The 16460-nt window shown below is 44.4% G+C and overlaps 1 protein-coding gene across 5 annotated transcripts in view; it reads left to right on the top strand.

Moving 5' to 3' along the window:
* Positions 1-14991, top strand: part of DNAJC3 (DnaJ heat shock protein family (Hsp40) member C3) — a 134421-nt gene extending 119430 nt beyond the window's left edge. For all 5 annotated transcript variants that reach the window (XM_033948151.1, XM_033948149.1, XM_033948152.1 and 2 more), the window contains 2 exons: positions 10575-10723; positions 13927-14991. In XM_033948151.1, the coding sequence (XP_033804042.1) occupies positions 10575-10723; positions 13927-14084 (307 nt within the window). In that variant the 3' untranslated portion in view covers positions 14085-14991. The remainder of the gene's footprint in view (positions 1-10574; positions 10724-13926) is intronic.
* Positions 14992-16460: the final 1469 nt, after the last annotated feature.

The raw sequence follows: 16460 nt of genomic DNA, 5'->3' as shown, positions 1-16460 counted from the left end.
TGAAAAGAAAGGGCAGGATGGAAATTCATACTGGTGAAACATACGTTGAACTGCACTAAGCCTAAAACTAAAAAATACTTTAATACTGGGACATGACACTTGGGGCTGGATTCTGTATAGGACACTCGGTCTCAGAAGCCGCCTAAGCATCCTATATAGAATTGCATCTGTCCTCATGGGGATTGGCCTAAGGGATCTGACCAATCGGAATGTTAGGCTACTCCCAGTGGATTCCAGAATTCACTATGAGAGAATTCACTGAGAAAGAAGATTCTGGTTGGCCCAGGTGCTTATGGGAGGGGCCTTAAGTACCTGGGCCAGTCAGGGCCTTGTATCCCATGATGCACTGGGAAGGGGAAGGCCTGCCATTCAGTGGAGGTGGGCCTGCCGGCCAGAGGGAGAAAGCATCCCTCTGCCCAGCCAACTCAATAAGGTACCGGGGGGGGGGGGTCCAGGTGAGCTGGGGGGGTCAGGGTGTCTCTGTGTGTGTGTGTTCGGCAAGAGGGACTGAGCATCCCTTTGCCGGTAGTCTTTTTTTTGGGGGGGCATGGGTTCCCTGCCGTAATTGCTGATCCATGCACTTGTAATATCAAAAATGGATTATTGTAATTCATTATTAAAAGGGATCTATCATAAAGACTTAAAACGTTTGCAGCTGATCCAAAATACAGCCATTAAGATAATCTCGGGGGCAAAGAAATTTGATCATGTTACCCCACTGCTTCAAAAAGCCCACTGGTTGCCTGTCCCACACAGGATAACTTATAAAATCGCCCTTCTGACATTTAAAACTTTACAGACCAATACACCAGCATTTATAGACAGACTTTTGATCCCATATGACCCTCCGAGAGCTTTAAGATCTATTTCTCAATATAATCTTAACATTCCATCTTTAAAAATAATTGGTACACGTCGTACCTCAATCTTTTCTGTGACAGCCCCTATGATTTGGAATACTCTTCCTTTACACTTAAAAATGGAAAAAAACTTAAAAAATTTTAAAAGCAATTTAAAGTGCTTTCTTTTTAAAGATGCTTTTAATTGATCAACTGTGTTTAGTTATTAACCTATTCTTGTTTCTTACATTTATTTTCCCAATCCCCTTTTGTGTTTACCTTAAATGTTTCTCACATTTTCTATATCGATTGTATTTCTCCCTCTTCCTATTCGTGTCCAGGGCTTTTCAGTCCGTTTTACCTAGTACGTATTTGTTGTCAGTCTTGTAGTTTTTTTATTGTTTAATCAATAATAGATGTTTTCATTATAGAAATGTATGTTTTATTTGTTAAATTTTTGTTTAAATGTTAATTTTAAATTTTGTTCAATGCTTTGTAGTTTCGAAAAAGCGTTAAATCAAAAACCTGAATAAACAATAAACAATCTGATCGTGGCAGGGAGATTCCCTTACCACAATTGGATCTGCGTCCGTGTCTTATCTGAAATATAGATCAGCATTTTGCTGACCTACATTTCAGGCGCCTGTCGTGACCCTAGGGAGACACCTAGGGCCGCCTAAGCTCGCCTAAGGTCAGTTCTGGGCAAATCCATATCCACGCCTAGCCTTAGGAGAGCTTAGGCGGCCCTGCGTACCTCCCTAGGCTTGCAAAAATTCCTACAATATAGGCGACCCTCCTCGGGGCTTTTTTTAAAACACGGGAGTCCCGATTGGCTGGCTAGACAGCAGTAGGACGCCTACTGCCGCCTACAATTGGGACGCTATTTTTACCCCTTACTTCACAGATGGAAATGAATTATGCTGAATACAAAATTACTTAAGGAATTAATGAAATATATATCCTAATGGTACTAATTATTGCAGTGCCTATAATTTAAATCTTTTGTGTGCTATTTTTCTGTGAATTAAACCTAAATTAAGTGTAAAGTGCTCAGTTACCTCCACCAGATCACTTCTGAAACAGATAAAGACCAAGATAATCAGGGAGCCATCATTGCACATTACCGTTCCCTCTCCTGCCTATACTCACTCAAAACAAAGAAGTATTTATATTGATTTTCTAATTATAGGCAGCTCAGGAAAATTATACAGTGTACGTATTTTTCTTCCGGTCATTCATTGAGGTCTTTTCTCAGGTCTTCCGATATTGGGTCTTATATGCCTCGTCAGTTCCTTTCATGCAAATGTGTGTGCTCTGACCAGTACCTTAGTTCATCAATTTATCGTGCAAAACGTGAAAAATATTTAAAATATCCATAGGTGGTATACTCCAAAAACTTTTTCCAATCGATTTACTGTGATGTATGAATGAACCTAGTTGTGAACTGTGAAAAGAACTTATCACAAACTCTCCAGCATTGATTTCCATCCTGCCCATTCTTTTCGTTCCATTTCTTGTTTAGGTTTTATTCACACTCAGTTGACCGGTGAGTTTTTCATCTTCTATTTGGTCATCCCATTTTGAGCTTTTTCACACATTTACACTTGGGGCTCCTTTTACGAAAGTGCACTAAGCGTTTTAGCACACGCACCGGATTAGCGCGTGCTAGCCGAAAATCTACTGCCTGCTCAAAAGGAGGCAGTAGCAGCTAGTGTGTGCGGCAATTTAGCGCGTGCTATTCCGCGCGTTAAGGCCCTAACGTACTTTCGTAAAAGAAGCCCTTGGTTTCAGTCTGTGCGTGTATTTTGTGTGCGCATGCAGCACTTAAGTGTATTTTTTCACTATCATTTTAAGCATATTTTTCACATTCTGCACATTAATCTTTAGTTCACCAGTTTTCATACATATGTTCTTATGACTGCTTGGCAAAACTTCCAGTACTGTATAGTAAAGTAGGTTTTTGTTGGGTTTTGATGGGCTCACACCTTCCACGTCAAGTGTAGTAGTTAGAGTGGAATATGGGCCTGAGTAACCTTCTTTGCAGTCCACTGCAGTGACCACTATTCTACTCTGTGCCAGCTGCAGATGTTATGGAGCAGCAAGCAGGTCTCTAAAGATACTCTTTCCTTTACATCTTTTGGGGGGTGGGAGGGAGTCAATGACCACTGGAAGAGTGGGGGGGAAGGTTCATGCCTTCATCCTTCCAGTGGTCATCTGGTCAGTTTGGGCACTTACTGGCATTTATTCTTTGTTAAAACAGGTCTGGTCCCAAACTTCCAAACTCTGCCCTGAATGTATTTGTCAACTTCCTAATTAACTTACCTTCATCTCGAGCTAAGTTTTTTTTTTTTAAAAAACAGCTTGCACTTAAATTGATGGAGTTTGCGTGTTTTTCATCAAGAAATGAACACTTTTTAATATTTATTAAGACACAGTTAAAACCTTTCTAGCGATTGAAGATGGTGCAATGATAGACTACTGAAAACACTTACAGGGGCGTGTTCCCGTTTTGTGATTTTCTTACCATCTTCTGGTTCTGAGCACCTCGGTTTGAAGGATTTATACCTCCTATAGTCCCTCTTTTTTGGTTTGTTGATTGGTTCAGAACTTTGGGGACATTTGTTGCCAAACCTTTACCCAGTAGTGTGATTGAGAAAAATGTCCAAGTCATAAGCCTGCCCTAGTCCCGCCCAAAACACGTTTCTAACACAACCCCTTGAGATTTAGATGAACAGCATGAAAATCTATTTAGAAAACAGATTTCAAAAATAGTGAATTGAAAAGGGTTTGGCAAGAAAAAAGTCCATCTGTCCCCTTTATGACACTTTTTGGATGTTTTCTTTTCTGAAAATGAGCACTACAGCCTCCAGTAAACAAGAAGTGTGTATGTTCTAATATATATATGTGAAATTCACATTAGAATTGTATTGGAGGATTGGAAAAAGGTAGCTGTGGTCCCTCTCCACAAAAGTGGAAGTAAGGAAGAGGTAGGGAACTTCAGGCCTGTAAATCTGATTTGTGTAATAAGTAAATTAATGAAAATGCTTTAAAAACAGAGAATAGTGATGTTTCTGGAATCCAGTGGATTACAGAACCTGAATGAACATGGATTCACTAGAGGCAGGTCTTGTCAGACAAATCTGATCAATTTAATTAACTGGATGACCAGAGAAAGGATAGAGGGAGCGTACTAAATGTGGTGTGTTTAGATTTTAGCAAAGCCTTTGACACTGTTCTACTCAGGTGTCTAATAAACTGAGTGACGGACTGGGTCAGGAATCAATTGAGTGGAAGATGACAGAGGGTAGTACCGTATTTTCGCGGATATAACGCGCACCCGTGTAAAACGCGCACACGGGTATAGCGCGCAGAAATCACGATGATATGTACAAAAACTTTTGTATACCGCGCTCACGGGTATACCGCGCATGATGCCCGACGCTCCTTTCGCCCGCCCTGACTTTCCGTGCGCTGTCCCGACTCTCCGTTCACCCCCCCTGACTTCCGTGCACTGCCCTGACTTTCCGTGTGCTGTCCCGACTCTCCGTTCACCCCCCTGACTTCCGTGCACTGCCCTGACTTTCCGTGCGCTGTCCCGACTCTCCGTTCACCCCCCTGACTTTCCGTGCACTGTCCCCCCTTGAAGTCCTGTCCCCCCTTGAAGGTCTGTCCCCATCCTGAAAGCCTGATGCCCCCCCCCGACGTCCGATACATCCCCCCCGGCAGGACCACTCGCACCCCCACCCCGAAGGACCGCCGACTCCCCAACAATATCGGGCCAGGAGGGAGCCCAAACCCTCCTGGCCACGGCGACCCCCTAACCCCACCCCGCACTACATTACGGGCAGGAGGGATTCCAGGCCCTCCTGCCCTCGACGCAAACCCCCCTCCCCCCAACGACCGCCCCCCCCAAGAACCTCCGACCGCCCCCCCAGCCGACCCGCGACCCCCACGACCCCCCCACCCCCCTTCCCCGTACCTTTGGTAGTTGGCCGGACAGACGGGAGCCAAACCCGCCTGTCCGGCAGGCAGCCAACGAAGGAATGAGGCCGGATTGGCCCATCCGTCCTAAAGCTCCGCCTACTGGTGGGGCCTAAGGCGCGTGGGTCAATCAGAATAGGCCCTGGAGCCTTAGGTCCCACCTGGGGGCGCGGCCTGAGGCACATGGTCGGGTTGGGCCCCTGTGCATCAGGCCGCGCCCCCAGGTGGGACCTAAGGCTCCAGGGCCTATTCTGATTGGCCCACGCGCCTTAGGCCCCACCAGTAGGCGGAGCTTTAGGACGGATGGGCCAATCCGGCCTCATTCCTTCGTTGGCTGCCTGCCGGACAGGCGGGTTTGGCTCCCGTCTGTCCGGCCAACTACCAAAGGTACGGGGAAGGGGGGTGGGGGGGTCGTGGGGGTCGCGGGTCGGCTGGGGGGGCGGTCGGAGGTTCTTGGGGGGGGCGGTCGTTGGGGGGGAGGGGGGTTTGCGTCGAGGGCAGGAGGGCCTGGGATCCCTCCTGCCCGTAATGTAGTGCGGGGTGGGGTTAGGGGGTCGCCGTGGCCAGGAGGGTTTGGGCTCCCTTCTGGCCCGATATTGTCGGGAAGTCGGCGGTCCTTCGGGGTGGGGGTGCGAGTGGTCCTGCCGGGGGGGGGATGTATCGGACGTCGGGGAGTCGGCCGGGCAAGAGGGCTTGGGCTCCCTCTTGCTCCGATCGTGGATGCGGGTGCGGGTGGGAGCGCGTGCAAGCGGTCGTTCGGGGTGGGGGTGCGAGCGGTCCTGCTGGGGGGGTGAATCGGGCGTCGGGCGGGGTGGGAACTATGTTTAAAAACTTTTGTATACCGCGCTCAGGCATATAACGCGCGAGGGGTATGCGCGGTAGGTAAAAACGCGTATAACGCGCGCGTTATATCCGCGAAAATACGGTAGTCAATGGAGATCGCTTTGAGGAAAGGGATGTTACCAGTGGTGTGCCTCAAGGTTCATTTTTCGGGCCTGTTTTAAACATTTTTTGTGATATTGCTGAAGGGCTATCTTATAAGATTTGCTTCTTTGTGGATAATACCAAAACCTGCAAAAGAGTAGACACCCCTGATGGTGTAGACAACATGAGGAAGGACCTAGCGAAGCTTGAGGAATGGTCTGAAATTTTGCAGCTAAGATTTAATGCTAAGAAATGCTAGGTCATGTGTTTGGGCTATAAAAAACAGGGAATGGTACAGTTTGGGGGATAAAGAACTTTTGTCTACGAAAGAGGAATGGGACTTGGATGTGATAGTATGTGATGATCTTAAGGTGGACAAACAGGTTGAAAAGGCAGCAGCAAAAGCTAGAAAGATGCTAGGGTGTACTATATAGGGAGAGGTTTCAGGTTTCTTAAGAGTTTGATATACTGCCTTATCAAATGTCAAGGAAAAAGGGAGATATTAGTCCTCCTCTATAAAGACTGGTGAGACCTCATTTAGTCTCCAGAATTGTACACTTTAGTCTCCAGAATTGTACACAATATTCTGTCTTCAAAAAAGTAATAAACAGGATGGAGTTGGTCCAGAGGAATGCTACTAAAATGATCGGTGGCCTTCATCATAAGGTGTATGGGGACAGACTTGAAATCTCAATATGTATACTTTAGAGGAAAAGTGGGAGAAGGGAGATATGATAGAGACCTTTTAAAACACCTATGTGGGTTTAATTGCATGAGGCAAGTCTCTCTTAATTGAAAGGAAACTCTGTAATGAGGAGGTATAGTATAAAGGTGAAAGGGGACAGATTTAAAAGTAACCTCGGAAAATACTTCTTTCACAGAAAGAGTGGAGGTGGATAATCATGTTCGATCTCTAAGGCAGAAGAGGGGAAAGAAGATGGCATGATTAGACAGACTAAATAGGCCTATGGTCTTTATCTGTATTTTCCCTGTTTTTTAAAATTATATAGCATATGATTTATATGTTCGAGGAGATGCTGAAAAGTTCTCAGTCCAACTAAGAAGAGAATGATGTGGATATAGTTCAATCAATGATCTGAAACAATGTCAAACATAGAATTTTGTTTCTGCAAATTGGCACTTAATGAAACAAGACAACACATTTTTTAGCTACAGTGGCAAAATAACGCTCAGAATTTAGGAAGTTGGTTTGTTAGGCTAGGAAATTTTCAGTACTCCCTCATATAAATATGGAGGGGCATAATTTTAAAAAAAAAGAAAGTCTAAGTCCCCTTTTGAACTAGGCCCTAAATGCTGAAAGTAGAAGCAGGGAAATGTCCATTCTCAAAAAAAAACGTCCAAAATGAGATGGGTTTTTTTTTTTAGAATGGCCTACCTCTACGTTCAGCAGTTTAAACGGCCATACCACCACTACGTCCACACTTACAACACATTATTCATTATTAACCTCAAAACAGCCTAAGTCCCAAATGCCCAAAACCAGAACTTTTAGGCGAAGGAGGGGCCAAAAACTGGATTCTGTAACCTGTATCTGTCAAAAACAACACCGGTTATAGAATCCACCTCCCCCCCCCCTCCGGTAACGATCGTGGCAGGAGAGATGGCTTATCTCCTCTGCCACAATGGCGATCGGCCCACCTCCGAACTGCCATGGCAGGAGAGATGCCTGCCGTAGTTCGGGTAGAGGGGTGATCGCGATCGCTGCAGGAGAGATGCCTAATCTCTCCTGCCGCAATCCGCTCCCCCCCTATCCAATATGGGCAAGAGGGATCCCAGGCCCTCCTGCCCACGATGCATACCCCCCCACCTAAAATCAGTTGTTCGGACGGACAGGTCCCAAATCCATCTGCCCGGCAGGCTCGCCATCCACCGAATGGTGGGTCTTAGGGCCTGATTGGGCCAGGTGCCTAAGGCCCCACCCATAGGAGGGTCCTTAGGCGCCTGGGCCAACCGGAATTGGCCCAGTTTCTTTAGGCCTCTCCTGTGGGATCCCTCCTGCCCATATCGGATCGGTGTGGGGGTCTCTGGGGCAGGAGGGGTTGGGCTCCCTCCTGCCTGTATCAGATCGGGGGGGTGGGGAGGTCGCCGGCGCAGGAGGGGTTGGGCTCCCTCCTGCCTGTATCGGATCAGGGGAGGTGAGGGGTCACTTCTCGGCAGGAGAGATTGGTGCTATCTCCTGCTGCGATCATTGCGGTGGGGGGTGGGAAGGTTGCCAGGGCAGCTCAGTGGCCCCTTTTTGGCACTTATACGTGTTTTGACTTGGTCTAAGTCAAAACGTATAAGTGCCGACTAGGCAACCTGTTAAAACTTTTGGGTATACCTGTTGTACGACTAAGTCTAGGTTGGCCTACCTCCTGCCCACCTCCCACCATTTCCCCTCCTCTAAAAACATCTCTTTTCGCTCTAGGTGTTTAGAGGCAAGGGAAAGGCCTAAGCTGGTTTTAGATAAGTCTAAAACCAGCTTTGATTATCTGTACTTGGACGATCTGGCTTTTTGATCGTCCAAGTACTGATTTAGGCCACTTTTTAGATGTTTTAGTTTTATTTTTTTGATTATGAGCCCCATAGCCTGTGACAAATTCCACTCCTTCCCTTTAAGTTATTCCATTGCTTATAGAAAAATCTACTATGTAATCTACAAAGCTGGAAAATTAGTAGAGCATCTTTATATCTGAAAATATCTGTCTATGAATTAGGGACCTACATCTGTATTCCATTAGCCAGCAAACTCCTACAGTCCAGAACAAGCCTGGTCATAGACAATCTAGATCAGGGGTGTCCAATGTTGGTCCTCGAGGGCCGCAGTCCAGTCGGGTTTTCAGGATTTCCCCAATGAATATGCTTTGAAAGCAGTGCATGCAAATAGATCTCATGCATATTCATTGGGGAAATCCTGAAAACCCGACTGTACTGCGGCCCTCGAGGACCGACATTGGACACCCCTGATATACCCTGTTTCCCCGATGGTAAGACACTGTCTTATTTTTTTTGGAAGGCCAAAATATGCTCTAGGGCTTATTTTCGGGGGGGGGGGGGTGCCTTATTTACCCATGAAGAAGACTACAGTACACAGTTATTGTTGAAAAAAAACAGAATTTTATTACCTGTATATGGTACAGTATAATGGTAATAACGGTAGTTGTCATTACAAACCAGCATAACCAGACAATGTCTCCGACTCTCCAGTCGCCCGCCCCGACTCTCCTCTGGCCACCCCGACTCTTCTTTCGCCCGCCCCGACTCTCCTCTCCCCCTTGAAGTCCTGTCTCCACCCTGAAAGCCTGATGCCCCCCCCCCCCGACATCCGATTCATCCTGATGCCCCCCCCCCCGCAGGACTGCTCGCACCCCCACAGCCTCCCGACCCCCCCCATCATGTAGAAGCTCCTACCGGTGTCCTGCTGCTTCCCCTCTTGCCCCGCCGACTCCCCGACATGATCGGGGCAAAAGGGAGCCCAAGCCCTCTTGCCCCGCCGACTCCCCAACTCCCCGACAATATCGGGCCAGGAGGGAGCCCAAGTCCTCCTGGCCCTGGTGACCCCCCCTTAGTTGTTTGGGCCAGGAGGGAGCCTAAATCCTCCTGGCCACGGTGACCCCCACCCCGCACTACATTACGGGCAGGAGGGATCCCAGGCCCTCGACGCAAACCCCCCTCCCCCCAACGACCGCCCCCCCCAAGAACCTCCGACCGCCCCCCCAGCCGACCCGACCCCCCTGGCTGACCCCCACGACACCCCCACCCCCCTTCCCCGTACCTTTCTGTAGTTGGCCGGACAGACGGGAGCCAAACCCGCCTGTCCGGCAGGCAGCCAACGACGGAATGAGGCCGGATTGGCCCATCTGTCCCAAAGCTCCGCCTACTGGTGGGGCTTAAGGCGCCTGGGCCAATCAGAATAGGCCCGGGAGCCTTAGGTCCCTCCTGGGGGCAGGGCCTGAGGCACATGGTCTGTCCGGCCAACTACAGAAAGGTACGGGGAAGGGGGTTGGGGGTGTCGTGGGGGTCGGCCAGGGGGGTCGCGGGTCGGCTGGGGGGGCGGTCGGAGGTTCTTGGGGGGGGCGGTCGTTGGGGGGGGGGGGTTTGCGTCGAGGGCAAGAGGGCCTGGGATCCCTCCTGCCCGTAATGTAGTGCAGAGTGGGGTTAGGGGGTCGCCTTGGCCAGGAGGGTTTGGGCTCCCTCCTGGCCCGAACAACTAGCGGGGGGGGGGGGAGGGTCACCAGGGCCAGGAGGACTTGGGCTCCCTCCTGGCCCGATATTGTCGGGGAGTTGGGGAATCGACGGGGCAAGAGGGCTTGGGCTCCTTTTTGCCCCGATCGTGTCGGGGAGTCGGGGGGGCAAGAGGGCTTGAGCTCCCTCTTGCCCCGATTGTGTCGGGGAGTCGGCGGTCCTTCGGGGTGGGGGTGCGGGTGTGTGCGAGCGGTCCTGCGGGGGGTGAATCGGACGTCGGGGGGGGGGGGAACTATGTAAAAAAAATTTTGTAGGGAGGGATGAGGGAAGCTGCCTGTGTTTCCTGGTGCGGAGTCACGAGCGCGCGCTGCAGTCCTGTCACTTCCTCCTCTTCACTTCATGACGAGGCGCGGCACGCAGCCATGGAGGCAAATAGGTAGACGGAGGGACCACACGGAGTCACCCAGCGTACCACCCGATTCGGGTAAGCGCAGGTATCGGTGGGTGGCTTATTTGCGGGGGTGTGCCTTATTTTACATTTTTTAATAAAAAGGGGGGGGCTGTCTTATTTGATGGCCCTGCCTTATCATCGGGGAAACACGGTAGATAAACAATACAACAAACTCTGTTTTCTTTACTTTTCAGAAATGCCAAAAAACAAGAAATTATAAAAGCTTACAGAAAATTAGCACAGCAGTGGCATCCAGATAACTTTCAGGATGAAGTGGAAAAGAAAAAGGCAGAGAAAAAATTTATTGACATAGCATCTGCAAAAGAAGTCCTCACTGACCCAGGTATGGCTTTTGTATTCCCTTCAGAATGGTTTTCTTTTTTGGTTTGTCTTCCTTCCTTTAGCATAATGGAATCAAGCTGAATAATTTTCTGCTTTTTTTCCTTTCCAGCACTCTGTAATGAGCATCATCTTACTGGAGCTAAAACTTTTTCCTGAAAAGGATGAATAATTTTTTTCTTTCTAGGAATAAATATATCTCTAAGTTTTTGTTTTTTTTTTCTAAAAGAAAACAGTTTTCATAAATAATGAATATTCTGTTTGATTTGATTTTAATACTTGTTATACTACTAAAAATCAAGTTTATTATAGTGGTTTCCAATTCTAACATACAACTTCCCAACAAACCATTGCACATAAAATAATTTATACTCAATATGTCACATTATCCACACGTTCCAATGACTGTTCATAGGCTGAACTTTTAAACAGAATGAAAACTATCATTAAATGGCCAAGTTCTCAATATTTTCTGGAAACTTAAATAACAGTTTATGGCTTGTAATTCACTTGGCAACTTACATGGCTATACATGAGCCTGTATAGCAAAATACTCTGTTCCTTGTTCTAGTCAATTGCATCTTGTCCAAAGATGGCAATTGAAGCAAATTCTTCTGAGATGAACACAGAATTCAAGTTGGCCACACACGTGATCAATTTATTTGACCAATGTTTTGGGACATTCCAGTGGAAAGCATTGTATGATAATCATAAAAATTTAAAAGAAATGTGCACCATGACAGTCAAAAAGACAAACAATGCGGAACACGTTCCTGGGTTGCCTGAGAGTAGGCGTCAAAATACTTTATTATACAACTTGCTTACAAAAAAAAAAAAATATATATATATATATATATATATATTTGTAAGCAAATATATTTAATACAAAATATTATATTATACAAAAATATAATACAAAATATAATACAAAAATATCATTGGATGCAAACTCTCAAGTATCTGTGATACTGTAGCTGAAGGCCATACCCTACACAGGCCGTGTTTAGCTTATCTTCCCCAAGAGTCCTTAAGAAATAAAAATAAGAATAAAAATGAATCTGAAACAGCATTGTAATGTATGAATTGACTGTTTAGAATGGGAAAAAAAAATTTGTGATAAAATTATAAATTGAAAAATATTTGAAGAATTGATGTGTCAAACCATACATTCCAAAACTAGAAGAGTAAAAGTCACATTGACCTTTGTATGGACCTTCGTAACATTGTGGAGCATCACAAAGTTATATGTACCTACAACAAATAGGCATATTCAATACAGTTCCAAATACAATTGCAATGCTTCAAGAGACCACAGTCACACCACAACCAGTAAGAGTAACTTTTAAAACTTTAAAAATCTTTTTCCATGAAATGAGCTCCTAAAATCCCAAAGCCAAATTTCAGGAGCCCATCACCAAATCACAACCAATAAAAGATGACCATGAAAAAATACTTTTTGGAAAAAACAGTATCCAACCAGAAAGACCATATTTTTTCCCCAGCACTGTAAGCTGTGAAATACTACACCTGTGTTTTACACCATAGTTAAATGAGAAACCCAAACTAAAAAATACCACCACATTATGCATGGAGGAGTTGGAGCACTCAATAAAGCTGTTAATATAAAAAACTGTTTTACGACTGCCCTTTCAATGATCTTCCTCACAAATTGTAATACAGTAGTTGGTCTGTAATTTCCCATAACCATCTCATGCAAGCCATCCTTTTTAAAAAATGGCATAACCATAGCTGTTTTCAATAATAAAGGCATTATACTCATTTCTAAAGATTTGTTAACAATATAAGTTAAAGATGGCACCACCTCCTTTCTTACTTGTTTCACTATAGACAAAGAGCATGGATCAATCAATTTATTAGTGGGGCACAATGATTGCAAAAGATCTGCCACTTGTGTCTTACTCACCACCTCAAATTCAGACCACTTTGTTGACATTACAATGGTTTCCTCAGATATAGGAACTTCTACAGGTGGAAACTTCCTCTCTAAACTATCCCCCTTATTCACCATAAAATGTAGGAACTCTTCAGCATTTGGTTCTGATCTTTCTGCTTGAATCATCAATTAAAATCTTCAGACTCAAATAATTCTTTTGGCCCATTAACAGCCTGCTATACTTGCTCACTATAGTATCTATTCCTCTTCGTCTTAGAAAATTCCTTTCTATGTAGCACCAGCCCTTTCTATCTCTTCTCCCATCCACCCAGTGTCTGTCCTTGTTATGCCACTGCCCCACCTCATGGTCTGGCATCTCTGTCTCTTTCCCTTCTAGCTCTCCCTCCCTCCCTTTTTCCTCCTTCCCCTCACCCCGATATACTCCGGAAACTCTGTCCTCTGCTTCCCTCTTTCTTTCCATGGTCTAGAATCTGATTCCTTCCCTTCCCCCTGTGGTGTGGCCTCTTTCTCCTCTCTTCTGCTTCCCTTCCCTTTGACAGCTCTCTTTTCTCTTCCTTCTCTGATCATCTTCCGTCCTCCCTCCCTCCCAATTTTTCCTTTACCCCCCCCTCCACCAATCTGGTGCAATATTACTCTCCCCCCTCCAACTCCATGGTTGCCACTTACAATCTTTAGGCTGCTGGCAGTGTCAGTCAGCTGAACACGCTGCCTTCGGCATCCCCGGAAGCTTTCCCTCTGCTTAAACTTCATGTCCCCGGAGAGGCAGAACACTGCAGAGGGAAAGCTTCCGGGCCACCAACGTCTGTGTGTTCAGTTGACAGACATTACCAGTGGCCCGAAAATTGAAGGCTGCAGCAATGGGCAAGGGACCAGAACATCCTCCTTTGAGTTGAACCCGGAGTTGACCCCTCCTCACGTTGATACACCACTTAAACTAGCTAAACTGATCACCTTAAAGGTCTTTCATATCAGATTAATTCTTGATCAGTATTTTACAATAACACCTCATTAATGTCTTCAGTCAATTATAGTCTGCTTTAGTCTTCTTTAGGAATAGATTTATATTTTAGTCTTTTTGGCTCGCGTTTCTCTTCTGAGCCTTTCAGCTGAGTTGAAGTTTCTACTGGGTTTTACATTGGATTTTTGTTTGTGGAAATGCATGCATGCTAGGTGGTAGAAGATGTAATGTCCTATTTATAACTGGATTCCTTTGTATCAAAACAAAGTTGCAATTTACCCTTCTGGTCACAATAGGTGCTGATTTATCTTCTTGGCTATATTTCTGTTTTTAGAGTTGAGGAAGCGATTTGATGCAGGAGAAGATCCCTTGGACCCAGAGAACCAGCAGGGTGGTGGAGGAAGCCATTTCCACAGAAGCTGGAATCAGTGGCAGGGATTCAACCCCTTTGGCTCAGGAGGACCATTTAATTTTAAATTCCACTTTAATTAGAGACCACGTTTTGCTGCTGCTCATCTGTTATAGAACACATTAAAAACTCATTACAGGCCTATGGGTATTGAAATCACTCTCTTAGTATCTCTTAGTATCTTGAGTAGGCAGCATCCCCTCCATGAAAGAATTTTGTCCCTATAATGTACATCATCTTACCAAAGTAAATTTTTATTGTGATCATTTTATAGAGATAGCCCTAGCTAGGATGCTGGAGTTGGGAGTTCCTTTGTTTAAGAATAGCATATATGGGCACCCAAACTTCAATTACTGGCATTATCTATTCACACTTCCATTGATATTTTTTTTTCTTTTTAATAAATGGAAGAGAGACTGGATTTATTTTAACATATAAAATGTACATTGCTGAATCACTGATGGATCCATGGTGCACTATTCTTAGAGAGAACTACTAAGTGAAATCAGCATAGTTATAGGCGAGAGTCTCTGTGATATAATAAGCTGTGCAAACATGCTTATTATATCAACCATTTTTTAAGTGAATAATAAAATTGCACTCATTCTACTAAACCCAGAAAACTTATCAGAACTTGGGAGGGTGCTAATCTTTCTGCCTCAGAACTTATATTTTAGTGGTAGCTGCCTGTAGAGTGATGTCAAATAAGGCCTTGATTATAAATTTATACAGAAGTTTCTCCTATGGAGCTCAGTCTTTGAGCAGTTTGAATTGATTTTGGATTATGCCTTTTTCATTTGTAGCTCAAGGCAAGTTACATTGAGGGTACAGTAGGTATTTCCCTGTCCCTGGAGGACTTATTATAAGAACTTTCAATTCAAAAAATTAAGTGCTTTTAAGGATGTATTAACTTTATATAAGAAATCAAAAAATTAAGTGCTTTTAAGGATGTATTAACTTTATATATAAGAAATTTCTATTTAAAGCTCAGTTGTGTGAAAGGATATTTTCTTGTTCATTGAAGCAGTACCTGCTGGAAAGTGAAATCTTCTTTTTAAACACCAGAAAATTGTTAAATTAAGACAGATCATTTCTGCTTGGTATGCATTCAGCTCCTGACTTAATTCAAGTGTGTTAAGTGACAAAGGCTACTCATGCTTTTAAGTAGGAGACCAAAAGGTTATTCCCAGCTCTAGAAAAATACTGTGTAATATTTTTTTAGATGGCACTACATGGTAACCAGTAATTTTATACATGCAAAAAAAAGTTTCCAACTAAACTAGTTGGAGGTCAAAATACTTAAGGCTAAAAGATTAGTTTGCTGAAATCTAGAATAATGACTTTTTTCTTGGATGTTGTATATCTTTGATACAGTTTAAATTGTTGAATGTTGGTTGAATGTACCAAAAATAAGCCAGCAGAACACTTGTGCCCAGTGAATGAAATTGCCATGCTAAATGCTTCCTGGCCATTTTAAACATGCACAAGCTACTTATAGATGGCTCCATTATTTGATGAGGGTTATCGCTATAGCCTAGATCAAGGGTGTAAACCTCAGCCCTCGCCAGGTTGAGTTTTCAGGATTTCCCAAATGAATATGCATGAGATCTATTTGCATACAATGGAAGCTGTGCATGCAAATAGATCTCATGCAAACTCATTGGGGAAATCCTGAAAACCTAACTGGATTGTGGCCCTCAAAGACCGATGTGGGACAACCCTAGTCTAGATCTTTTAAAACTTGATTGAGATGTATGCTCAAGAGACATGTTCCTCTGGCTTTTGAACTGTGAAGAGATGGTAAGAATATTGTGATTTAAAGTGAGTGAAAATTGCCACATATATTTGGAGAGGCAGTAGGAAATATCTAATGGGAATTTCTAAATGGTTAGTATAGCGAAGTCAGATGGTCTAATTTTAAATTCTCCTTGAACCACCTCAGATGGTGGGGGCTATTTTATTGACCTGAATTCATTTGTGGTAGTTAATATATAAAAAAAAAATGAATTACATGTAATATACAAATTCATAAATGAAAATTTTGGTAATTCTGGTCAGCTGATTCTGTTTTTGTCAGTCATGGGCCACCTGCTAGAATATCAAGATTTTCTACTCACTAAATTAAAGTTTCTGTACTTGATATAAGCATCATTGCCTTGAAGCTGGAATTTTCCAAGCTTTCTTCTACTGCCATTTCAAAGGTTTAGGCACTGCTGCTCAAATTGTATGTTTCAATAACCTCCTAACTGAATAGTAGATGATAAAACTTCCACATTGTACAGAGTAAACACATATTTCTGCAAATTAATGCATAATTCTTATTTGGAGTGGTTTACAGATTCAGAATGAGAAAAGAATAGTATGTTTCAGGTAGGCAAAATTAGACACATTTTTATTCAATACTTTAACACTGCCTGTACTCATATTCTTTCATTACAGATGTATGCTTTTTCTTTTGA

This window comes from Geotrypetes seraphini, chromosome 6, assembly GCF_902459505.1.
Source record: "Geotrypetes seraphini chromosome 6, aGeoSer1.1, whole genome shotgun sequence".
In the NCBI taxonomy this organism is placed as follows: Eukaryota; Metazoa; Chordata; class Amphibia; order Gymnophiona; family Dermophiidae; genus Geotrypetes; species Geotrypetes seraphini.
The sequence above is the reverse complement of the archived record's forward strand: the minus strand, read 5'-3'. Positions and strand labels throughout refer to the sequence as shown.